The sequence below is a fragment of the Miniopterus schreibersii genome, assembly GCF_964146895.1.
Source record: "Miniopterus schreibersii genome assembly, chromosome: 4".
NCBI lineage: Eukaryota > Metazoa > Chordata > Mammalia > Chiroptera > Miniopteridae > Miniopterus > Miniopterus schreibersii.
Window position 1 is genome coordinate 62,040,676 of NC_138105.1, and position 25,777 is coordinate 62,066,452.

Here is a 25,777-nt window from a genome sequence, read left to right on the forward strand (position 1 = left end):
TGGCCCAAATGGCCAGTTAAAGCTGGTCTAGGCGGGGAGGGTGTTGGGAGCAGAAAGCAACATTCCACCTTTGCAGCAGGAGACCACAAGGAACCAGTTCTAAGGACCCTGAACAGGGCCTGAGGGTGAGGGTGATGCCACTCTGAGAAGGCCTGGGAACTCGTCATGGTTGGTCAAGCCCAGAAGCCCCTGAAGCTGATGTGGGAGGTTGTCCTTTGGCCTTTTTTCTCACCTTGGGATAGAACGGAGGTAAGGTGCGTTTGCTCCTGTGTACCCCATCTCTAAGAAAGCCCAGATAGAATCTGCTGCTTTAATGCTGTTCGCCCAAGCCTCCCGAATCTGTACTCTGCCTTTGAGTTGGGCATTCTTCACTCGCGGCCCTGGTCCCTCCCAGGCTTACCTTGATGGCTGCACCTGCAGACCCCCTAACTTTCTGCTTCTGGGTGTCTGACCAACAGGAGACACCGGCTGGAGTTTGAGGGGCTGAAGGAGAGAGGAGTTGGGGTATTGCCGCTCCTGGCCCTTACTGTGCTGTGTGTGAATGGCGGCACGTCCCCGCTGAGAGCTCGGCTCAGTGGGTTTCAGTGACTTCCCCCTTACCCTGGCTCTCCACCTCAACAGAGCGCCTAACCCCCCCTTACACTGCAGAAATCGACTCTCCTCAGTTACTCTGGGTGCAAGACGTTTTTTGGCTAGACTCTGATCGTTATACACCTTAACATGTTTCATGTTAAATTGGAGAAAAAAATGACACCAGCAGGTTTGTTGAGGCTCTGCCCCTTGGTTAGAGCATGGTCCTGATGTGCCAAGGTTCCCGGTTTGACCCCTGGTCAGGGCACATACAAGAAATAACCAATGAATGCATAAATAAGTGGAACAACAAATTGATGTTTTTTTCTTGATCTCTCTCAAATTTAAAAATAAAAAAATAAAAATTTTAATGCAAATTTCTACTGAGTCAGAAACAACAGGGGTGGAGGTCAGGACCCAACAACTTGCCCTTTGGTGACGTTGCCATGCACAGGGAGTTTCTGAGAACCTCAGCCCCTCTGCCCCACCCGTCCATCCACCCAGTGGCATCTAGGACACAGCACAGGCCCGTGTTTATGCTCACGTATCTTGCTTGTCACACTTTACATAAAGCAGAGCCATGTACTTTCTGTCTCTGCCTCCCGAGAGAGGCAGCTCTGATGGTGTGTTTGGAGTCTGCGCTTCTCAGTGACTTCGCTTAAAAACAGCCAACCAACCTATTAACCGTTTGCTCAGAAGTTTAATGGAGAAATACCTGTTTAAAACAGTCGAAAAGAACAGCTCTTTTACAAACAAGTTATGGCAGTGACAAGTCAAAACCCCAGGCTTGCTGCCCTGTTCCTTTAACCCACCCATAGAAGAGAGAAGGGGTGGGTGAGGAGAGACGGGGCCATTTACATGTTAGCTGGAGGAATTACAAAAATACACTCTGATGTAGCAACTGGGTTGTCACGAAACATGCCATGGTAGGGGAGAGATGGAGGGGGCGGGAGGGAAGACAACCAGACGGAGGTTCTGCGCCCTGGGGGTGGAGACCTGGAGGCAAAGCCTGGCTCAGCGCTGTGGGAAGGAAGGAATCCGGATGCCCAGCCGGCAGGTCTGGGGATGGAGACATGCTGTTTTGGGGATCACCCGGACACCTGGGGAGACAGAAATGATAATAATGACAAACCAGACAGTGTTGCTGACTCTTCCATCCTGTTTGCCCTAGTGACCAAGAGATAGAAAGGAGGCAAAGAAAAGCTACCAGTCCAATAAACAGCCCCTAAAGCAGCAAGAGGGGTTCCCGAACTCTACACCTGTTTTTGCTGGCCCTCATATATATAATATATATAGATCTACTATATAGTAGACTATTATACCCCTGTATAGTCTATTGGCATGACTAACAGAATAAAGGGGAGGCCTGCGGGCTGGCACAGGATAGGTGCCCTGCCCGGAAACCGCTCTCTTATCCCTGGTATATGGAATCTATGTGTAGTAGTTTATTTCTTGAGGCTAAGTTATATGCTCACCTGTGGTTCTCTTACACTGCAAGTGCTCTTTAAGCCTGATTTCACTAATTCCTCACCACGAATGAATATGCTCACTTTCCACTGTCTATCAAGGCCTGGGCCAACAGAGAGGAGACAGTATAGGGACAGGGAAGGGGACGGTAGACACCCAGGCCAGTGGTGTCCTCATCAATGTTTGGGCCTAGTCCTGCACCATGATGTCCTTTCTTCCTAACGCATCATTACACTTTCTGAGTAGGGTTCTTCAGCCCATTCCAGCATCAGCCCCGTTTCCTCCAGCTCAGCAGTATAGATTGGCACTGGATATCCAAGGATTATGGATTGGTATTGGCAACTGGAGTCCCCCAAGCTGGAGAAGCCTCAAGTGTGGGTAGGACTGGTTGGGGTGTGTGCAAGTGAATAAAAACAAGGTTTAAGCTGCCTGTTATGGACTCGTAAATACACATCCATCTTGGAACTTGGTGACCATGAATGTGTGGAAAAAGAAAGAGATGATTGCAGGAGGAGGAGAGCAATCGGTAAAACCCAAATGAGCTGGTTGATGTTTCTCGCATTTCCATCAGGAAGTTTACATCTGAGCAGAGCAGCAGACAGAAGCTAGCTAGTTACCAGTTTTGTCTCAGTGCCTCTCGGTTGCAAACTTAATAGAAAGTGAGAAAAACCAATTGCCCAAGTAGGGGCTTGAATAGTTTTTTGTGTTTTTTTTTTAAATAAATTGATTCCTGCAAACGTGACTGATTTTAAACTGTCTTTAGGGAAAAAAAATGGTTGTAATTCAGAATTAGACATGAGCTTCAGTTCCCTTAAGAGCCACTTTATAGAAGAATGTCTTTGGGAGAATTCAACCCATGCTACTTCTGAAAGATTTATTGTTGAGTATGGTGCAGATGCGGCCTAGGAGGAAACAGAATGCTCGTTAATGACCCAGGAGCATGACTTCAAAAACATTCAGGTTAATTCAGGGCCTTTGCAGATGAGTCATTCTGCTAAAATAAACACAGCAGCCTTCTCACCACCTGATACATATGTCCATATTTGGCAGCGGACCTTTTGCAAACAAGCTGGCCTACCTGCAAAGAGCTACGTGGGCTGCCTCCCTGCTGAAGTGAGTGCCAAAGATGAACACATGTGTTAATATACTTTGAAGGAAGATTATTAACAATCTGGCTGCCTTTGCCAAATGGGATGCAAAATAAAACAGCACGTGCAGGCTTTTCCTTTTATGCCTCTGAGTCAGGGAAAAGCCCCACTTGGGTAATGTTTTGGAAATGCTTTGGGCCAACCGATTAGTTCCATTGGGGCAAATTTTTAGACTGTTTCAGAAGAAGTCTGAGACGCTACAGATGATCTGATGCCCGTCTGTAAATTAGGGCACATAGGCTTGATGGATTTTCGTAGATTTCCAGGAAATTGCACTGTGCTAGTTCTCTGTGCCACTCACCGTTACATGTAGGTTGGTGGGCTGAGGAAAGTGGAATTTGCAATGACTGGGCAATAAATCAGGGTCGTTGATGTTTATTATCTGATACGCCTTATAGGTACATGTATAAGCATAGCTGTGGGGGTAAGAACAGACCAGAAGGAAGAAAACAATAAGGGCAAGCGTGAAACCAACAAAAATAAACCAAACATGTCCCCGGAAAGAAGCGAGAAGTGAGGAAAGATGATCCCTTAGTCCCTGTTCTAAAAGCTACTGGGTGCGTTGGGCCAGATTCTCAAAGCTCTGGGGCGATGCCAGCAACAGCAAGGAGTTAGTCCATTCGGCCAGGTGGTAGGATGGACACCTGACGAGTGGAAGAAAAAGAGCAGAAAGTGTAGCTCCTGGTCCTAACAACAACTTCTTGACTGGGGAGAGTGGGAAAGTTTCCTGGTTTCCATGGAATCCAGTAACCTTGAGATATAGGCGGGGAGAGATGGAGACAGCTAAGCTGTTTTTGGAGGTGAAAGAGCAATATCACAGTCACAGAAATCAGACTCTTTGCCAGCTTCTAAGGGTCGGTGTAGCTACCGGTCTTAGAGAGAAAGTTTCTGAGGAAAGATGAGCTGAATGGTTGCCATGGCAACTGAATAGGTCCACTTAACTGTCCCCATAGTAACTAAGCTCCTGGAGAGTTATAGAGGAATTAGTTATCTTAACCTACTCCTGTTATCCCCATGGTAACCAGTCTCTAAATGGCAGTGGTCAGCCTTAAGAAGCAATCTTAAAAAAAAAAAAATCTTTGCTGCCTGGCTGGCATAGCTCAGTGGTTGAGCGTCAACCCATGAACCAGGTCATGGTTCAGTTCCCAGCCAGGGCACATGCCAGGGTTTCGGGCTTGATCCCCAATAGGAGACGTGCAGGAAGCAGCCGATCAACGACTCTTATCATTGATGTTTCTCTCTCTCTCCTCTCCTCTCTCTGAAATCAATAAAAACCTATTTAGAAAAATAAATCTTTGCTCCCTAGAGAAAGGGTGGGCAGGAGGCTGGGGGGCTGAATTTACCACCCAGGCCCCAGGGTGTGGGGGGGTGGGAGGGCTAAGGTGCTAAGACAGTTAGGTGTATGAGGTTTCTTCCTGTCCCCAGCTCATTCCTGCCCAACTCACTCATGGGTTGCAGTGGACGGTGCAGCTGGGAGGGGCTCTCCCTCCGGCTACACATTACCATTCCGGTTCAGGGTGCGCCGGCGCTGGCTGGACTGCATGCTCAGGACCAGGTACTGCCTCATAAACTCACTGAACCGCTTCTGGTTGGCCAGCTTCCGGGCCGACTTCCGGGCCCCGGTGAAGCCCCCAAACCTCTTCTGCAGCTGCTTCTGCTCCTTCTCTCCAGCCTCATCCGTGCCGGGCTCGGCCTCTTTCTGCTCTTGGAACAGGCTCCTGACACGGGGCATTCGTTTCAGATGCATCTCGGAGGCTCTTGGTTGGTAAAGAGCAGCTGCCAAGTGCTCTGGGTGAGCAGGGCCGAGCTGCCAGGAGCCCCTGGCCATGATCTTGGTGCATGGAGTCCAGAGGGGGCTGGACAAGACCTTCCCTTCACACTCCAGGATGCACACCTGCAAAGACAGATGGGGGAAAGGGAGACATCTATTAATCCAAGGCAATGAGGAGACAGAGTCCCTCTATCTTCTATATCTGTACCCATGCAAGTACTTCTAAAGCATCTACATGTAATTATTTAGGTTCATGGAGTTTCAAAGTTGGAAAGAGACAGTAAGCTACCTGGCCCAGCTCCATCATTTCACAGATGAAGAAACTTGGGGCTCAGAGATGTGAGGTTAACTTATCCCAGTGACACAGCAAGTCAACGCAGAATGCATGCCCTAAAACTGTATCCTGTTATAGCCTTAGTTGGGCTTTTGGAGCCAAACACAGCTCATGAGGGAAGAATTTTATTGTGTTCTTTTATCAGGCTTGGGAGAGATCAGATTGGCTTAAGAAATTAGAGATGCCAAAGCACGTTGTTAAATCTGCATGGTTATTTTAAGGTCAGTAGGAAAAGATCAATCCTGGCATTAATTTTTCACACCCCACACACTAGTCATCACTATCTGTGCATGATTTATAGAAAAGGAAGGTCAAAGCCCTTTGGGATGCAGGAGGCTAGGCAATCGGTTCCAGGTGGGGAAGAGGGGCCATCAGATATAATCCGGCAGACCTGTCTGTGCCCTGTAGTCTCTATCTGGGGAGCAAAAACAGTCACCCAGCTGTTCAGAGTGGCACAGATGCCTCTGTGGGTAAGGTTTCCAACCTGACCCCTACCCAAGGAATGAGATGTGTAGGCAGCTTAGATCACACACCTCTAAGGCTATTCCACCAAACCCTAAAAGCTTCTTCAATCCTACTTCTCCTGCATGTTTTTGCCATTCCTGACCCTCACCTCTTTCTGTCACCGCTTGATCTCTCAGTCTCTTCGTGTCTCTCTGAATAGCACCTTGTTCCCTAGTTGGCTCAGGTCTAGAACCCTGGGCATACCTTCAGTGTCTCTCTTCTCAGAAACCCCATCCCCCATCCAATCAGTGTATGTTTGCCCTCCTTCCCACCCCTCCTTCCTAAGGACCTCTTAGGGCGAGGTGGCGCCTAAGTGAGCTCTCCATCTCTGATCTTACTGCTCTGAACCATTTTCTAGCCCTTGCAGAATAATCTTCCTGAACAACAGGTCAAATCACATCATTACCTGCCCCATAACTGTCCAATATTTTGTCTTTGTCCATAAGTATAACTTCAAACTCCTGAGCCGAGCATTCGAGCCCCTTCCCCAGCCAGTCCTAGCCCAACTTTCAGTCTTATTTCTGATTCCTCCTCAACTCTCCTTCCCCCTTCAGGCATATGGGCCTATTCCTAGAGCCTCAAACATACTAAGGCTCCCCCAACCCCCACCATGCCTTTTCTCAATCTGTTCCCTCTGATGGAATGATCTCCTGCCACCTCCCTTTGGGGCCAGCCAGGCTCCAGTGCCACTCCTCTGAGATGCCTTCTTCTGGCTCCCTGGCCGGAAAGGCCCTTTCCTACCTCTGTGCTCCCACAGGACTTTGTGTTACTCTTGAGGAAATTTGAATGCCTAATATTATTGTGATGTCTTACAAGGCAGAATATGACAAGTTAGGGACCATCTCTTACTCATGTTTGAGTCCTTTACAGGAATCTTCTCCATCCAGTAAATAGTAGGGTTTCCCTAAAGGTTTGTTGCCCTGAGCTGAATTAATCAGGAAGCCACTTTATGTTTAGCTAAGTGTGGAAAGGGGAAAATTTTTTTTAAGAAAAGAACAGAACCCTGGCTGGTGTGCTCAGTGGTTAGTGTCAGCCCATGCACCAAAGGGTCGCGGGTTCGATTCCCAGTCAAGGACACGTACCTGGGTTGCAGGTTTGATCCCTGGCCCTGGTTGGGAGGCAGTCAATCAATGTGTTCTCTCAAGTTTATGTCTCTCTCTCTCTCTCTGTCCTTCCTTCCCTCCCACTCTATCTAAAATCAATGGAAAGATATCCTCGGGTGAGCATTAACAAAAAACAAAACAAAAACAAAGGAAAGGAAAGAAAAAAGAAAAGAAAAGAGAGAAAAGAAAAGAAGAGTCACTAGAAGGCCAGGAGTTGCAGGCTAGGGACCTCTTCACCTGGCTGTAAGCTGTGCTGTGGGGAGTCTGTGCGCATTCAGGTATCTAATGCCAGGAATACAAAGGGGAGCCCCTAGTGAGGATAAGTGGAGGGAATCGATAGGACAAAGGAGGGGATCTGCAGCTGAAGTCACCTAGTGGCCACACTGGGAAGTGGCCCCAAGTCTTGTACAGCAGCAAAGCATTGCTTAGAATGCTATCGCCAGGAGGGATCTTCAGCTGTACCTGGTCCAAAGGGTCCCACATCTGGGTGTGAATCCAAATCATTTACAGAATTTTTAAAAACACAGAATTTCAAAACCCAGTTAAATCCCTGAAGAACAGAACAAGGGCTTGCATTGATTTCTACAAAGCTCAGGTAATTCTGAAATTTGCCCAGGTTTGGAAACCACGGATGTAGTCCATGTTCACATGTTACAATAAGATTCAGTAATGCATCCAAAACTACACTGTTAGGTAAGAGTATAACCTGGGCGAGAACACAAATGTCTCGAGTCCCACCTCAGGACATTTCCCCCTCAACGATTCGTGTGTGCTTGCAATAGTCCGAGCCGATGGAAATGAATGGGGGGATAGGATCCTATGAGACCCAAAGGTAAAGTCCTGATGGGAAAATTGCTGGACCAGGGAGGAGAAAGAGACAGAATCCAGTGGGGGTGCCACCCTCCTTCACTGGTAAGGTGTCCAAGGAGCACCCTTTGCCAAGCCTGCGTGCTAGCCAGAGGTGGTGATGTTGGCACCTACTGATAGTCAAGCCGTGGTTTTTCGAGCAGGTCTTTTCCATTAGCTTTTCTTCAGAGAAGCTGGCAGAAGTAATGCGTGGTCAGTGCCAACTCCGCTGAGATACCTAGAGAAACCTCTTTTTCACACCAGTGTCACTGAGTATGAAAGAAGGGTAGGCGACTCCCATAGATGGGGAGGGTGGACTTTAGAACAACCGTAGCTGCAAACTTGATTGCTCTGGAAGGGTCGCTACTGGAGTTTGCTAGGATGCGAATCCTTAGCCTATACCCCTGGAGATTCTGCTTCAGGAAGCCAAGGGTGGGGCCCAGGAATTTGCATTTTTTGCAAGCACTCAGGTGATTCTGAGGCTGGACTATGAGAAATCCTTCCTTGGAACTTGCTCTGGGGAGGAAGAAGCCATCAGGGAACACGGTGCTCAGAGATTCCATCAGAGACAGGCTCACGTGGCTCTGTACGTAGCCTGCTCCCGAAACACTTTGAAGAAAACCGGGCAGAACCAATTTGTAACATGTGCTTTCAGATTATAATCCTCTTGGGTTATTAGTCTACGGCAGTGAGTCTCAACTAGGGGAGATTTTCCCCTTTCCCCCCACCCCAGGAACATTTGGCAATGTCTGGAGATATTTTTGGTGGTCACACAGGGGATGGGTAGGGGGGATACTATTGCTATCTGTGGGTGGAGTCCAGGGATGCTGCTAAACATCCTACAATGCACAGGACAGTCCTCCCCCCACAACAAATAATTACCCAGTCTAAACTGTCCTCAGTGGTGAGCCTGAGAAACTGTACTCTACAGAGTCAAAGGGAAGGCAGGAAAACATGCATAGCAGCACTTGGAAAGCCAGGAGGAGTGTAGAATTTTAGCATTGAAATGGACCTTGGGGCACACCCGGTCCAATCCTCGCAGAATAGTACCCCCGAAGTGCTTGCTGAATTGTCCTATACGTTCAATTTACAGGAACAGGTGGAAGTTGTTAAACCTAAAGGCTATTAGATCTTCTGCAAGTCCCTGGGGTTTCTAGGCCCAGATGGTAAGGAGATTGTGTGTCAATCAGAGGAAATGAAATTCTATGATCAAACCAGATGCATAGCCCCATACCAAGACTCATCATACTGTTAGATGAATTAGTTACTAGCAAAATCATCTCAACTCGTGATTTAGGAGGTTTTAGGCAAATGTGAGGAATCCAAATTCACAACAGCATTTGTAGCACCAGATGGGCATCGGAGCTTAATGCCGAACCGTCTGGTCTGAGGGACCCACCAGCCTCTTTCCAGAGATGGGTTAATAGCCTATTAAGTGAGCTGGCCGCATTTTCACAGCCCACACTGATGACATTGCTATATTAAGCCAGAGTGTGGGAGAGCATCTGGAAAGTCTCAGATTGATGCCAAATTGATCTGTAAAGCTGGGCTTGTGGGGAAACTGAGCAAAGGGCCACTTGGGTGTCTGGGATCACAGACTAGGGAACAGGTACACAAGGCCATTGGAAGGAAGGGAAGCAGCTCATTCAGGTTGTCAGGTCTCTGCCACTAAAAGAACCAAACCACTTCTGACCAAGAGACACCCAGGGGCTGTTTGCTTTAGGAGGTTCTGCTAGGATACCTGAGGGCCGGCTCTAGTGGCCAGCAGATGAGAAGTGCAGAAGAAAAACATGTAAGAATCTCCTACTACAAATCAACAACGAAGGGTTGTCATGTGATGAAGATAGAAAGCACTAACAGATGGCAGTTTCTTTTGCTCCTAGAGATTTAGGAAGTTTTAAACTTCCCCAGACCTCTCTTGAGGGTTACCTTGTTCTTTGTCTCTAAAACATGTAGTTTTTTTCTCTCCTTGAGCTGATATGGTAAAGCGCCGTTTGCAATTAGGTGAAAGTCCAGGACATTGCAGTGGGCTTTGTATGTGAGTCATTTACTGACCAAAATTATAGTCTGAGCAAAAGCCAGCCATACTTGGCCCATGGACTTGGGGTGAGAAATAAAGGCATTCTTGATGAAGTAAGGGGTCCAAAAGGCCCCAGGAATTGCTCAGGATTATGTAATTTGGTGGAGGGGTTGGGAAAGTGACTCTTGCTGAACCAGCTGAGACCCCCTCACCCCCCCCCCCATTATTCACAGAGAGGACATACCCAAGAGTTGCAAGATTTGAAAATGAGATGTGGTTGCCTACATTCTAGACATTTCATAAAATAAAATAAAAAATAGGTTAAAAGTAAATATAAACTAGAAACCAAACAGCCAGGCCTCCAGTTCCTCTGGGGGTCAGCAGGCACTGCAAAGGGTTTATCCCTCACTGTAAGGCTATAACTGGCCATTTTTGAACTTATTTCAAAGAAGTAACTCTGTGTCACGCACTGGGCCACGTGTGGGTTGCCCAGACCATCAGCAAAGGAAGCTCATACCTGATGGTGAGAGAGAGACTAGCAGATACAAGTAACTATCAGAGCACAAAGGAGGGAGGGGCCGGCTCTACTAGGGGCAGGTGCAGAATCAGCACAGTGCTCTCATAAGAGGCGAAACTTAATCAGGGTTTTAAAGTACAAGTAAAGAGCGGGGAGAGGCATGTGCAAGATGGGAGGGCAAGTTCCTGGAGTCGTGGGAAGGCCAGGAAAGGAAGGTGGGATTTCCGGGAAGTGCGGACTGTGATTGGAGCCCAGTAGAGACCAGATGAGGGGTGTCCCTTTGGGTGTTACCTGCGGCCTGGGGAGAGCTGAAGGCCTGGATATGGGGATGGCATCTCAGAGGCAGAGAGTCCATGGAGGTAAGAAGCAAGGGATCTCTGGGGTCACTATGTTTAGAGTGTGGGGAGAGGAACAGAAGCCCAACAGGAGGCAGAAAACAAGAGTCAGAACAGGGAAGAGCACCAGGTAAGTTCACCAAGAGGGGAGCCTGCCATTCGGCCTGGGGATTCGGTGCTTAGGAGCTGGTGACCCTGAGAGCAGCTGAGAGCCACTCAGTGGCAAGGGGGTCAAAGTCGTAATCTTTCAGAAAAGTGACAACAAAGAGGAGAAAAGAGCAGGTGGGGGGGGAGGGGGGAGGAGAACACCCAGTAGGGAAATCAGTGGTACCACAGAAGGAGGGAGAGACGGGCCGGAGTGCAGATGGGAGGCAGGTGGAAGGATGGAGGCAGGTCCTGAGACGGCCATGAGGGGACTGGAGAGAATTTGTACTTGCTGGCCGCCTTCTTCTTCTTCTACGGGGCAACCCCAGGTCATGGTGCCCAAGTGGGCGGGAAGGCACACTAGCATTTCACCGTCAGGTGTGACATTTGTTATAAGGAGATCACATAATCTGTCAGTGATTTTCCTTGTAAAAAATACCTTAGAGCAGACTCAGGGTTATCCTTATCGTTAAGTTCCTAATGCTTTCTTTTATTGTAAAATACACATAACACTAAATTTACTATTTAACCTTTTTTTTTTTTAAATCCACACCCAAGGATATTTTTTCTATTGCTTTTCAGAGAGAGTGGAAGGGAGGAAGGGAGAGAGAGGGAGATCGAGAGACACATTGATTGGTTGCCTCCCGCACCAGGGATGGAGCCTGCAACTGAGGTACGTGCCCTTGGCCGGAATCGAACCGGGGTCCCGTCAGTCCTCCCGCTGATGCTCTAACCACTGAGCCAAACCGGCTAGGGCCATTTTAAACATTTTTAAGTGTAGTTTCGCAGGGTTCGCAAGTACACTCTCAATGTTGTGTCACTGTCACCACCATCAAACTCCAGGACTTTTCTATTTTCCCAACCTGGAACTCTGTACCCATCAAACCCCTTCTCTCCATATTCCCCAACCCCTGCACCCACCATTCAACTTTACATCTCAATGAATTTGACCACTGACCACTATCAGTAGAATCCTACAGTATTTGTCCTTTTGTGTCTGGCTCTTTTCACTTAGCATAATATCTTCAAGGTTCATCCATGTTGTTATATATGCCAGAATGCCCTTCCTTTTTAAGGCTGAGTAATATTCCATTGTACATATGCATTATGTTGATTCATTCGTTGTTGATGGACACTTGGGTTGTTTCCACATTTTAGATATTGTGAATAATACTGCTATGGACATGGGTGTACAAATATCTTGAGTCCTAATGCTTTCTTTTTTTTTTTTTTTCCCTAATGCTTTCTTGAGTGGAAGGTAAAGGGTTGCAGTTAAAGCTAGTGACTCAGGAATTGTGCATAAGCTTAAGTCTGATCTAGGCTGCAACCTGAGAGCCTCAACAGTGTGGCAGTTATGAGATTATTGCTTATCAACTCCTTCACTGGTTTACAAGCAAACTAGTCGTCTACTCTGTTTACTGAGACCAAGGGAAAGTGTTGTTTTGGATGAACTTTTAAACATCTCTGGGCTGCACAGAGAAGACATGAGGGCTTTCTGTGCTCTAGCTAAATTTAGCTTTTCTCAGTTCCTTAAATGCTACTCCCCTCCCTCCTATTGGCATTTGCATACGCCCCCTCCCTTTGCACTCACGCCTCCTTTTACAACCTGGGGCCCATTCCCTGCCTCTTCACCCCCGCTCATCTTTAGGTCCCCTTAGATTCTTCAGTTCCTCCAAAAGCCCCCTTTGCCCCCCTAGACTAGGTTGGGGTCCACTGCTCTGTTACCCCAGCACCTAGTAATTACTCTCTTGTGGAGGGATTGTGGATTCTTTTCTCCCACTGCTTGCAAAGTCCATCCATCTGCTCCCCTTTGGGTCCCTGTCCCAGTCAGATGGATGAATGAGAGGGACGGGTAAACTTTGAGTGGGTTATCTGGGACTGCTTCTTGTGGTGCAGTAGTTACTACCGCTCAGAAAACAGGCTTGAAAACCACTGGGTGGGAAGCGCTGGGCGTCTGGGCCTTTTGGGCTGTGTCTGCTCATCACTGGTGCCTTAGCCCAGCTTGAATATTTGGTTCTATATTTGTACACTCGTCTTAAGGAACAATAGTTACTTTTGGTTGTTTTTAAAGGTTGAGGAGTTTGAAACATGGCATCTTTTGAAAGGAGTTCATTTAACTACAAAGAAAAAGATAATTGAATTATATTGGATTTGATAGGATGGGAATAACTAATTAGATCAAAACAAAAGCAATGGAGAAAGCAGCTTATTTAATAAAAGGAAATTTAATGTCAGATGTGCACTTCAAATTAAAAAAATTAAATATAAGAGAGCATTTTAGGTGTTTCTTTGTAGAATTATCTGTATTATTAACAATGGAGGGCAGCATACATGTTCAATGGAGGGAGGATTCTTAAACAAATTATACTGTGTTCACAGAGAGAAATAGCTTAATGTTAATAACACGGGAAAATTATCCTGGTATAATATAGCAAGTGAAAACACTAGGATTCTTTCTCTGACCGGTGGGATTAAATTCGATGTCAGTGCTCTTTTTGGAAACTTCTCTAATTTGCAAAATTCTCGAGACTGAGTATGCGCTATTTTAACGATGGAATAAAATGGCAGCCTGGGCAGGCCTTTATGTGAACGTGGCAAAGTGGAAAGGCGACAGGGTTTGCCTTCAGAAGATGCTCAAGTCCGTTCCTGTTCCCTGCTGACCACGCAGCACAGGGCAGGTCACAGACCTCTGCGCGAGGCCTCAGTTTCTCACGCTGGGTCTGCTCCGGGGGAGCCAGGGAGGAGAAGACAGCCTACCTCGAGGTTGAAGCTGTCCAGAGCTGGGCGGAGCTTCTCCCTGCAGGTCAGACAGTCCTTCTGACAGCTGCTGGACACGCTGGAGAAGAGGCTGAGCAGCAGGAGGTCACACAGCAGGATTTTCATGGTGCAGGAGCGGCAGGCAAGGTACTGAAACGCAGGGGAGGGAGAAGGGCAGTTAGAACAGCCGTTCGGTGGGGCCGGTAGCAGCTGGAGACCCTCACGCGGGGACTCAGGAAAGACACTCCTCAGAGGGGACAGTGCTGGGGCCTGAGGTTCACCTTCCAGGAGGGAGGGGATTGTCCAGGGCACAGGTGGCCGGTTCCTGTCAGCCAGGCCGGATGCTCATGCAGGGCTATTGTCAGGGCTCCTGGGAGAGCCGCCCTGGGATTCCTGCCCCTGGCTGACCTCAACATGCATGAGCACTTCCAGGGAGCTGAAGGCCTCACTCTGCAACTTCGCAGTGTGTGTGTGGCCCTAAGACCACCTCTCCAAGCCTCTGTGTTCATAGCTATCAAAGGGGAATATGGTCATGTGCCACATTAATGACAGTTTGGTCCACAATGGACCACATGGAGGACAGTGGTCCTATAAGATTATAATGGAGCTGAAAATTTTCTATCACCTAGCGACGTGGTCGTCACGATCATGTCACAATTCAGCACGTTACTCCTGCGTTTGTGATGCTGGTGTAAACAAACCTACTGCACAGTCGTATAAAAATAGAGCACATACAATTATGTACAGTGCATAATACGTGACAATGATAATAAAGTACTATGCTACTGATTTATGTATTTACTATACTATACTTTTTATCAGGGGTGGGGAACACCTGGCCCTCAGGCCATATAGGTCTGGCCCTGCCAAGGCAACAGCAGATGGGACTCGAAATTCAATAAACCGAGGAGCTTTTCTCATGGCTGATTTTTAAGTTGATAATTTTGTATGGCCCATGAATGATATTATAAATATCCAAATGGCCCTTGGCAGGAAAAAGGTTCCCCGCCCCTGTTTTAGCGTGGACGCTTTCTACTTATAAAAAAATGTTTGCTGTAAAACCGGATGCTGTGCTATCCCAGCAGCAGCCTCACGCGCCTCGTGTTCACCACATCGCTCGACTGCATCGTTTTCTCTTGTGCTGTTTTGTACAGTAACATACCGAATAGGCTCGTAAGCTCGGAGTACAGGCTATCCCGTAGAGCCTAAGTTTGCAGTAGGCTATGCCATCTGGGTTTGTGTAAGTGCACTCTGATGTCCACACAACCACGGAATCGCCCAACAATGCATTTCTCAGAGTATCTGTCATTCAGTGGTGACAAGATGAGAACTGTAAGGGAAGTTTTGCAAAGTGTGCGAGAGTGAGATGTGTAAAATAGGAGATTTACAAGTGACTCGTGTACTTCTCACCCTCTCCAGCCTTCCTGCCCGGCCAGGAATGCCCCACATCCCCAAATTCACTCTTTCCGGAGGCTTTCGCCAGGGGCCTTGTTGGTTTCTCCTGCAAACTGTGAGCCATCTCCCTGAGCACAGGGCCAACATAGTCATTCACCTTGGAGTAACACGTGGAGTTATTTATTAAAAAAAAGGATCACAGAAACTATTCTAAGATAATAGCTCCAATGATTGTTAGTTAGATCAGAAGTTTCTATTCTTTAGGTAGGATTGCCTGAAAGATGTTCAGTTTTCCCTTTTCCTCTTTAAATTTATCCTGCGATGAAGCCTCCTGAATCAAAAAGCTATTTCCTCGGACTGAACCACATTGGGCCCCTATAGAACCATCTTTACTTGGAGACTTAAATGGAAAGGGGAACGAGGGGACTTTCTGGAAATGTCGCAAATGTTCTTGAATGGAGTGTAGGTCACAGGGGTGTGCATTTGCCAAAACTCATTGAATTTAAATTTAATTCTGTGCATTTCACTGTACACTAATTTTACCTTAATAAAGAGTTCAGTGTAGAAAAACAAAAATAATTGCCTTTATTGCTTTTTCACCAAACTATGCTGAGAAAATGAACTAGACTTGCTACTCAAATGCAGTCTGCAGACCAGCAGGACCAGCAGCACCTGGGATCCTGTTAGAAACACAACATTTCAGGCCCCACCCCAGAACCACCGAATCTGGACCTGCATTTTTAGCAAGATTCTCAGGTGCTTCATACACACCCTAAAGTCTGAGAAGCACTGGAAGGACATGGATGTGAAATGGAGCAAGTCAACAGGAGGAGGGATCCTGCAGTTGAAGCCACCCAATTTCCACGTTGGGGGACCACCCCAGCTCTTCTTGTGCATCACGCAAGCATCTCATACCAAGAGGATATCGACTGAAAGATGCTCAGTCAATGGTTAAGTCAAAGAGTTGACACCTGCGATGGGTTTTGAATGACGAGTCAGTTTGCCAAGAGGACAAAGAACAGAGCATTTGAGAGACACAGGAAACAGTCTTTTCACAGGCACAGAGCAGTCAGGACGCAGCCTGTGAGGGGCTGGTGAGCAGGCTGGGGCACAGGGCCACCTGCCCCCGGGGAAGCACCTGCTCAGAGAAGCTCTGTCCGATGGAGCAGGGCCTTGTTTGCTATCCTAAAGGGTTTGAGCTTTACCCTGTAGATGATGGGATATCCTGGGCTAATGAATGCTGAGCACACACATCTGTACAAAGGAATATATCTCAAATGCAGTTTTTCTTCTCTGTCCCGAGGGTGAGTGCCTTAGTTGAGATTCATTGCCTTCGTTGTTGTGATAGCCTCCTAATTTGTGTGCCTAATGATCTGGCTCCTACCAAACCATCTTCAAATCTGATGACATTACTTGACACTTCAGATAATTCTCTAACTCCTGTTGGGGTTGGCACCACTCCTGTTACTCACCCTGTCTTCTCTAGTCCCAGTGAGTCACGTAGAGTTCCCGACTCTATCGGGTACTTAATGGCTTTGTGTCTTGGCGTTTTCTCTTCCTTCTACCCGGAATACATGTCTCCAACTCATACTTCATACGCACCTCCAGAGTCATCCCCTCCGGGAAGCCATCTCCACCCCCTGGTCTGTTGCTGCAGATCACGAAGCAGCACATCACAGTGGGAAGCAAGTGAGCCTCAGGGGCCTGTCAGACAGGCACGGCGGCCCTATGTGGCCGAGTTGTTGTGACTGACATTCTCCCATCAGCTTATCACTACAGACTATCTGGGTTCAGATCCCAAGTCTGCAACTCAACCTCTCATCTGTAAAAATGGGACAATAATAGTATCTATCTCCTATGACAACTAACGGGTTAATGTTTGTAAGCAGTTAAAATAGCACCTGGCATGTAACAAGTACGATATAAAAGCTTAGAAAATAAAGAGCCCAGCACACAGCCTTCTCTCTAGAATGCTCTCATCGTCTCTTGCAGGGCACTTACCACACTCTACTGTTAGCTTGGACATATTTCTCTCACTGACCTGGGACTTCCTGAAGGGCAAGGATCATGTTCCGTGGTTCTCTATTCCCAGCATTCAGACAGGGCCAGGGACTTAGGAGGTGCTCAAAAAAGTTTGATAAATGACAGTAAGTACCTCAGGAGCCCTCTTCCTTCTTCTTAGCAAAGGTAGAGTTGGGGAGTGTCTAGGAATCTGCCTCACTGGGGGCCCAGGGTGCTGATGGCCCAAGGGTCACCTCAGCATCTGTGTCACTGACAAAGTGTCTACTAGCATCTGCGTCACTGACAAAGTGTCTACTAGCTATTTGTTCAATCTGAAGGGTAGGAACTAGTTTAGCTCCAGAGCAATGCAACATGCCACCCTAAGCTGGAAGCCCATGCACGTTTTGGTAGAAGACTGGTCACAAATGGGCATGAGGCGTGGTTGGAATAGTGTTATATGCTGTTTGTAGGGGTCACAAGCTATGGAAGCCCATCACCACATCCCGGTTCTTTCAAAGAGAAAGTGTATCTTGAGTTCTAAACAGCCACCATATAAGCCAGTGTCTTAAACTGAGGACTGCTTGAATATGTCTTTGTACCTTGGCTCAGGGGTTAGAGCATTGGCCTGCGCACCGAAGGGCTGTGGATTTGATTTCTGGTCAAGGGCATGTACCTGGGTTGCAGGTTCGATTCCTGGCCTTGGTCGGGGTGGGTGTGGGAGGCAAACAATCAATGTGTCTCTTTCACATCGATGTTTCTCTCTCTCTCTCTCCCTCTCCCTTCCTTCCTCCCTTAGGCTCTCTCTAAAAATCAATGGAAAAAATATCCTTGGGTGAAGATTAACAACAACAAAAATGTGTGTTTGTTTAATTTGAGAATTGCCTTTACATTTTTTTATTCTACTAAATTTCGGTCTTTCTAGTCTGGAGATATTTTTGTGGAATGTGTCCAGAATGTTATGGCCGTGCTCTCTGTGACCACACGATGGCAGCACCCGTACGCCACAGAAGAAACAGGCTCGGAGAAAAGGGCCTGCTTCCTTTCTTAATACCGAGTTACAGTACCTGTCTGCATAGGCTGAGCTGATCAACTGTGACAGGTGTTAATGGAATGCTCTCCAGCTGAGGTTTCTCATGAACTGCGCCAGCTTGCCCATCCAGGAAATGTTTGGTGGGTTGACTGGTCTTTGTTACCTTAAATTCTGGGTCAGTGGGTTTTTAAGGGTGAGGTGCAGAAAGAAGATGAGCTCCGGGGACAGACATGTAGCATGCGTTCCACTTGGTAGCCTTCCTGCATGGAAAAGGCGGGCCTTCTGTGGCCTGGCGCTTGGGTAACCTTATGAAACCTACTTGGCCCTCCCTGCTCGTCCACCTCTCTCAGTCTCCAACCTCCCTAACCCCCTTCTGTGTCCCACCCTCACTTTTAACAAGTGACTCCAACTATTATTAAAAAGTCATCCATACTCAGTGCTATTCATTCTCTTCTAAAATTTAAAGAATTTTTAGCCCGGCTGGGCGTGGCTCAGCGGTTGAGCGTCGACCTAGGATCCAGGCGATCGGGGTTCGATTCCGGGTCAGGGCACATGCCCGGGTTGTGGGCTCGATCAATGACTGTCTCATCATTGATGTTTCTATCTCTCTCTCTCCCTCTCCTTTCCTCTCTCTGAAATCAATAAAGATATATTAAAAAAAAAAAGAATTTTTAAAATGGAGATGACCACACAGTCCTATCTCACAGGTGGTTTGTGATATCAAAATAAGATTGATATCAGTGAAAGCTCAAAATACATATAATTATCCTGAGAAAGGGGGCAACGTTTTGTACTTTTTGGTACTTCTCACAACACCTAGTACAAGTGTGTCCTAGGTTAAGTTAGATTTTGAACTTTATTGAAAATTCAACAGATATTTTTCACTTTTAAGAAGGCCTGACAACAGCTATGTGCTTTATTTTGGTAGCTTCCTATATATGTTAATGCCAATTAAATGAAGGTGAGTTAATTCATGAGTTATATTTATGTTTAATCTTTGCACTTTGTAACTGTGACTTTGGGCAAGTTATTTCTCCACTGAGAACTTCAGTCTTCTCAACTGCAAAGTGGGGGTAACGACAGGTTTTCATTTTTGTTGTTTTATTGTACAACAGTAACTATCAGTAAAAAAGTTTACCTAAGTATGTTTCAATTCTACATGGTATTTCACGTGGTAAACCAAGCTCAGCCTACACTTCTATGTGGTGATACTATTATATTTAGAGATCTGGACCTCTCATATTGAATAAAGAAATGTTTAATTACCTTGTAGTTCAGTAATGACACCTCATAAATTTAATTGTGCTTCACTGTTTATAAAGATAAAATACCACTGTGTTTTAGACTTAATCTATTTGCATGTAACCTTGCTTCCAAGGACAATATAATTAGTTGCTTATCTGTTTTGAGAATTATGTATGAAGCTTTAGCCAAAGATAAAAGTTAATTATGTTTTATGTTATGACCTATGGGAAAGGCTGTAATTTTGGTACTTTCAGAGGAAACGAAAAGACGGGCAGTCTCCCTGCCAGGGACATGTACGGCCCCATCCTCCTCATCAACCACATGGGTAGATATTGTTTTTTACAGGTTACAGAAGATTTTAATATTCATATACAGCCCTATAATCTAGGGCTAACATTGCCCTCTTTTTTGAGATGAACGTAAGTTTATAGAGGTTAAATAGCTTACTTAAGAGCATCTAGCTTATAAATAGCAGATCCAGGGCTTAAACTCAGGTTTTTTGACACTAAACAGTGTGTTCTGGGAAACCACGGGCCCCACACACTGGCTCTGCTTTGGAAAGGTTGGCAGATTCTGGTGGACTCTTGTTGGGATGGCCTCTGTTTACATTTGATAGTAGTCACATTACTGTCCCATTCAGAATACTATGGTCCAGATGTTGTGCTAATAGTTTCGTAGGCATCCATCCCATGGGTAAAGGGTATTGTCCCCATTGTACAGTTGAGAAGACTGAGGCTTGAGGAGGAGGAACAACAGCGCAGAGCTGACACTCAGACCACCTGACTCCCAGGCTCATGCTCTCACCAGACCTCTCACTGATCTCTGTAGCAATCTATCTGCCTTCGTGTGGCTGGATTCATTCTGAGGGCCTCCTTTTGTCCTGAACTCTGGGCTCCCCCTCTTTGTTGCTGCCTCCGCCCAGCTCACAGGGGAAGTTTTCATTGTCTCCCGCGCGCCCCGTCGCTTGGACCCATTGCAGACAGGACGCCTACACTTGGCTTGTTCACCGGCTATTGCCGAGGGAGGCCTCCTTAGTTTCCTTTCCTCTTCTAATACGTTTATGCTCAAAAAGGTCCCTCTTTTGCTCTGAAATCCCACTCGGGAAGAGGGGGTGGCAGAGAGAAGGTGGAGGGCAAAGCGAGTCCCCCACACTGCACAGGCCGAGCGTGCCCGGTGCTGGTGAGCAATGCGGAGCAGGAGCCCCGCGTGTGGGAACCAGCGTCCCGGGCCTGAGCCCCGGCTCCGTGGTAACAGTGACGACAGTGGGATCCTGAGCGAGGCCTTTTCTCTGGGCCTCATTTCCCCTTCTCCAAAAAGAGGCAGTTGGATTAGATGGTTAATATTTTTGATTCTCTAAGTGGCCGGGTATTTGTGCTCTCCTGGTGAGGGGAAGCAAGAAGGAAGGAGGGGAGAGGGAGAGAAGATGAGGGCTTCATGGGGAACAGCTCAGGGCTGGGGCCATAATGACAGCCCTGCCGGGGCTCAGGAGAGGGTCTGGAGGGGTCAACAACACATTTTCTACCAGGGGTGCTGCAATGTTGAAAAGTTATCACTCTTAACTTTGATCTTCGTAATTCTGGCCACAGTTCCACACATACTGTCAAAATAGTTAAAAATTTTAAAGCGTTTATTTACTTTAATACTGAAACCACTCAATGTTCTTTTCAAATAGATTAGAAAATACAGATACGCAAAAGAGCAATGGATCTAACCAATAATCTTCAAACTTCTTTAACTTTATACCACCAGCCATTAGTTTTTGAGCATGCATTCCCAATTTGTTTATTTATATACATTATAAAACCCATTAAAGTGCAAATTAAGAAAGATAACAACATAAAAAAATAAAGCCTCAGTGTCCTGAAGCCCAGTGGAGTGTCGGGCACCCTGCCCCTCCGGAGACCACTGGTTAACATCTAGCAACATTGACTGTGAGCTCTGAGAAGACTGAGGACGGTCTGACAGGTCTGTTTTCCAGAAGGCTCCCATCAGAAACACCACACACATTTTTCAGCTGGACGAGTGGGGAGTGGGGGTGGGGAAAGAGCACAGGACCCTGTGAGAAGAGAGGAGGTTGGCTCTGAGCCCTGGCTGTGTGGTGACTCACTGACATTTTCACTGAGACACAGGACTCTTGGGAGGCAAGCTCTACACTTCACCTGCCAAGCCAGGCCCTTCAGAGCTGGCAATACTGTGTTTCTGCGACACTGAGGCAGCTGCTGGTATTGGAAAAACCACAGGATCATGGAAAGTCAAGACTGATCCTGATCGCAGCCTATCTAGGGAGAGCCCAGAAAATTGGCTTGACCCCCAAATTGGTGTGCCCCAAATCTTGCAGCTAGTTTGTGGTTCGAAGGAAGCCTTCATGTTAGATTGTGGCAGCACCTATGGGCATTTAAATACGTGTTTAGAAAATCTAGTTTGCTTAATGAGTTAGTTCCCAGCAATTCAAGCTACTGCAACTGTTGTGCTGATGATTCCTGTTTTGGGGGAGGGGCCCATCCCCTCCCCAGACCTAGAGCTGGTAGATTTCAAAGGTTCCTTCTCCGGCTTTGGAAGCTATTGGGTTCTGGGGTGACATTTGCTAAACCACGCTGATGAAAGTGTGGAACACTCACCCTAAACCTCACAGCCCTACCGTGTGTGTGTGTGTGTGTGTCCTTGGGTGTCTTAGCATGAAATAAACATGTTTCGATCACCGCCTGGTGCATAGTAGGTTTCCATAAATGCTACTTCCTTGCCTGCCTTTTGTGCCTTTGTCCCGGCTGCTGCCTTTCTCTCCAAATCCCAGCCCCACTCACATCCTTCCCTGACTCACTTGAATCCCCGCAGTCACTGGGGCAAACGCTCCTTCCTGGGAATCCCTCCAGCACTTGCTGTCTGGATCATGCAATTTAGGACTTAATTACAGCCGGCCTGGCATTGTCCGCTAATTGTTCCACTGTCGTTGCCCCACCCCAACCCCGTTAGTCTGCAGGTGCCCCTGGCCTGAAGCGGGAGATGCGCTGGACTCACTCCTCCGTCTGCCGCGTCCTGAACAAATTATTTAACCTCTCAGCTTCAGTTTTCAACTGCACCATGGAGATAATGACACCACCTCGCAGGGCTGTTGCCGGGGATAATGGGTGTGAAAGTGTTGTCTAAGATGTAAATCACTGTACAGAGGTAAAAGGCTGTTATTATCACCTCTGCTGAATCCAGCCGAGCCCCCGTGCACCTCCCCTGCCTGGTGGAGTGGAGAAGATAAATACCTGATTGATTGGATACAGAATAGCTTTGTGACAGCTGCTGTTACAGGCTCGAGAGAGCACGGGTTTGAGCCTAATCTTGCAATTACTCCCTTCACCGACAATGCAAAATCTCCTGCTTTCCCTGGAGACTGGAGTACCTTCGCCTTGGGCTGATGAAGCCGGGGCTGCTGCCCTGTGAACAGAACTGCACCCCCAAACGACCCCGGGCTGCACCACAGCGCCCTCGACGGGCAACACGCGGGACGGCGGGAGCTGCTTTTGCTAAGGTGGTGGCTGGGGACAGGCGTTCCGGGGGCCTTACCCGCAGAAGGCTCGGCAAGCACACGGGATCACTAATCCTGTCCTGTGAAAGGTCTCGCAGCATCCGTGGAAGCGTACGGACTATTTCCCTGCACACTTTATAAACATGAGAAAGGAGCGTGCACGCAGCAGCCACCCACCGGCAGTGAGAAAGAGCAGCGGCTTCTTCGGGAGGTTTTGCTGAGAAGCCAGGCGTTTACTTTTCCCCGCTACGTTGAGAACTCTGGTGTAGGCTGGGTGGGAAACGCCATGCAGAGCTCCTCTTTTGTTAGCCTCACGAACAATGTTATTGGTTATAATTGGGCAATTATGGGCTGCTCGAGGAAGCGAAGCACAGATGTTTAAGCCCGGGATCGGGGTGTTCAAGTCCAAAGCAGCTTGCTTTAAATAGTCCGTTTCCCGAATCATCCTGCCTGACTTGAAATTCCCCCAGAACTTGCCCATGTTTAGAGTGAGATGGGGGAGGAGAGGATGGGTGATGGAGGGAGGGGAGAGTCACGCAGGGAGAGAGGCGCACAAAGAGGGGAGAAGGAAGGGGAGACGGAGAAAGAACGGGAGAGTTTGGGTGACTTCGGCACGTCCTGTCCCACGGGACCCCGGCAGAGACCTTTAGTGGGAGATGGGCAGGAGGAGAAAGATACAAAGAAGGAGAGGAGACCTCGAAATGACTCAGGGTCTGGGAGACCAAGGTCATCCCTGCAGCAATGGATGTGAAATTCACACGCGGCGACGGCCACCGGCCATGTGCAGGTCCCACACAAAGCCCCAGGTCCGACTTGCCCCACAGCATCCCTAACAACTCCCGTTCAGTGCACATGGGAGAAGGGGTCCCTCAGGACCGAAAGCCCAAATCCAAATCCACCAGCCCGAACACACCACGAGGGAAGGAAAGAAAGGATTTCTCAGCCGCACAGAGAAACCACTCACAAGGGTGCCGGGGGCTTCCCCGGGCTGCCCTGAAAGGCAACCCCCCCCCAAGCTACCCCTTCTGTCACCTCACTTCTACAGGCACCTTTTCTCGACAGATGGAAACGACAAAGTAGGGGCCACATCTGCGAAATCAAACTTTTCCTCATCTCTAAGTTCGGCTTTCTTCTTCTGCATCTGTCTTCAGGATAAACCCCCCAAGGCTCCCCCCTCCCCCCTCCATCCGAGCATTGAAAATAAAACAAATGAAGAAATCATCTCACGGGAGGACAGCCGCATCGGCCCTGGACAAAGGAGAGAGGCTGAGGGGGGGCCCTGCTGCCTTGCGTTCCCCCCCCGGGCTCCGGCAGCTCGCCTCGGGCTGGGCTTCGCGTGCATCGCCTACCTGAGAGCTGTCGGTACCGGCTCCCTCGGATGCGAGGCTCGGATCCGCCGTCTCAGCCACGCCAGCATATATATCCTTCCCCCACAGGCACAGCCCTCCCCTTCCCTGCCCACCTCGATGACACATACACGCGCTGACCCCCCTAAGCAAGTGAACAGCAGAACCTACAATCCCTCCTGGCTGCTCTCCGCCCCCTGGCTCTGTGCTCAGACCTGTGACATCCCGAACTCCCCATCGGTCCATTCATCCTCCAGCCCGCTTTACCTGGACCCTGTTCCGCCAGGACCCCACAGCCGCCTTCCCTCTGGCTTCCAGAGGCACTGTGAGGACTGACAGCCTTTTCTGGTAAGTCAGTCAGAAAAAAAGACTCCTGGTGACAGTGATGAGGCAGACCCCAGTCCTCCAGTCTCCTTGAGCAACCTTTTTGCCTGAGGAGTAAAGAATAGGAAGCGGGCAGGAGGGGAGGCGCACGCCAAGCTCTCACTGGCTAGGGGGAGCCCGGAGCTGAGCCGAGCCCCCTCCTCCTGTCACTGTCCCACTCTGGGGAGTGGCTCTACCTGCCATGGTCTGGGTCAGGAGGCAGTTCGCAGGTGCCCACAGTGTGGCACGATGTAAAACGCTGAGACGTTAGAGTTAGACCGAAGGGTCTGAAATTCTGCCCTGGCTATCAGAGCAAGTGACTTCTCTTTGCAAGCCTCAGGCCCTCCTCCTGTAAAATGGGCGTAACACCTTCGGGGATGGCTGTGAGTAGCAAAACAAGATTCTGTTTGTGTTCGGAACACAGAAGACCTTTAAAAAATGTGAGTTCTGCACCCGCTCCGCCCTCTCCGCATTAGATAATGCCAACGGGACCTAAAAAGCCCCTGTCAACATCTAGTGTCACAGCAGAATGCTTTTAAAGCTGCTGTGGACTTCAGGGTGTCACCCCAAGTGCCTCGGAGGATCGGAAGCTATCGAAGATGCTCCCACCACTCAGTGTGGAGCCTCCTTCCACACTTCCCTGTAGGAAGGCAGCTCCCAGGCAGCCCAGGCAGGGAGTGTCTAGATTCTGCAGTGTCCTTACGGAGCCCTCCTTTCCTGGCCCTAGGCGAATCGCACCGTGACCTCCTCCTTGGCTTTTCCAAGAAGATCTGAAAACATTCCAGAATCCCTATGTTGGAGCCTATGTTGTCCAAGGAGCTCAGGCACCTTCTCATGTGACAAGTCAGGCTCTCCCATCAACCCAAGAGAAGAGTTAAAGAAAGCACACGCTCTGACTGCTAATAGGTACGGGGTTTCTTTCTGGGAGGGTGGAAATATTCTGGAATTAGGTAGTGCTGGTTGTTGCACAACACAGGGAATATATTAAAAACCATTTAGTTGTATGTTTAAGAATGGTGAATTTTATGTTACGTGAATTATATCTCAGTGAAAGTTAGATAGGAATGCCTTGGCTGGTTTGCTCAGTGGTTAGAGCATCAGCCCTTGGAGTGAGGGGTTCCAGGTTTGATTCCAGCCAAGGGCACACACCTCAGCCTCAGTTGCAGGCTTGCCCCAGTTGGGAGGCAACCAGTCGATGTGTCTCTCTCACATCGATGTTTCTCTCTCTCTCTCCCACTCTCTCTGAAAAAGCAATGGAAAAAATATTCTCAGGTGAGGATTGAAAAAAAAAATGAAAGAAAGAAAGAAAGAAAGAAAGAAAGAAAGAAAGAAAGAAAGAAAGAAAGAAAGAAAGAAAGGGGCTGCCC

The 25,777-nt window shown here is 48.1% G+C and overlaps 1 protein-coding gene across 5 annotated transcripts; it reads right to left on the reverse strand.

Annotated features, from left to right (window-relative positions):
- Nucleotides 1–900: 900 nt before the first annotated feature.
- On the reverse strand, nt 901–24,821 carry PNOC (prepronociceptin). Of its 5 annotated transcripts, none has more exons than XM_081135680.1 (4): nt 22,740–22,876; nt 13,517–13,666; nt 4,631–5,079; nt 901–1,670 (listed from the first exon to the last, which is right to left on the reverse strand). In XM_081135680.1, the coding sequence occupies exons 1-3, from the start codon at nt 22,800–22,802 to the stop codon at nt 4,678–4,680; spliced, it is 615 nt and encodes a 204-aa protein (XP_080991806.1). In that variant the 5' UTR covers nt 22,803–22,876; the 3' UTR covers nt 901–1,670; nt 4,631–4,677. The 5 variants fall into 5 exon arrangements, with proteins under 5 accessions (XP_080991806.1, XP_080991808.1, XP_080991807.1 ...); XM_081135682.1 differs by lacking the exon at nt 22,740–22,876 and adding an exon at nt 24,315–24,821 and having other exon boundaries at nt 1,253–1,670; XM_081135681.1 differs by lacking the exon at nt 22,740–22,876 and adding an exon at nt 24,315–24,480 and having other exon boundaries at nt 1,253–1,670; nt 4,689–5,079.
- Between the last annotated feature and the right edge of the window lie 956 nt (nt 24,822–25,777).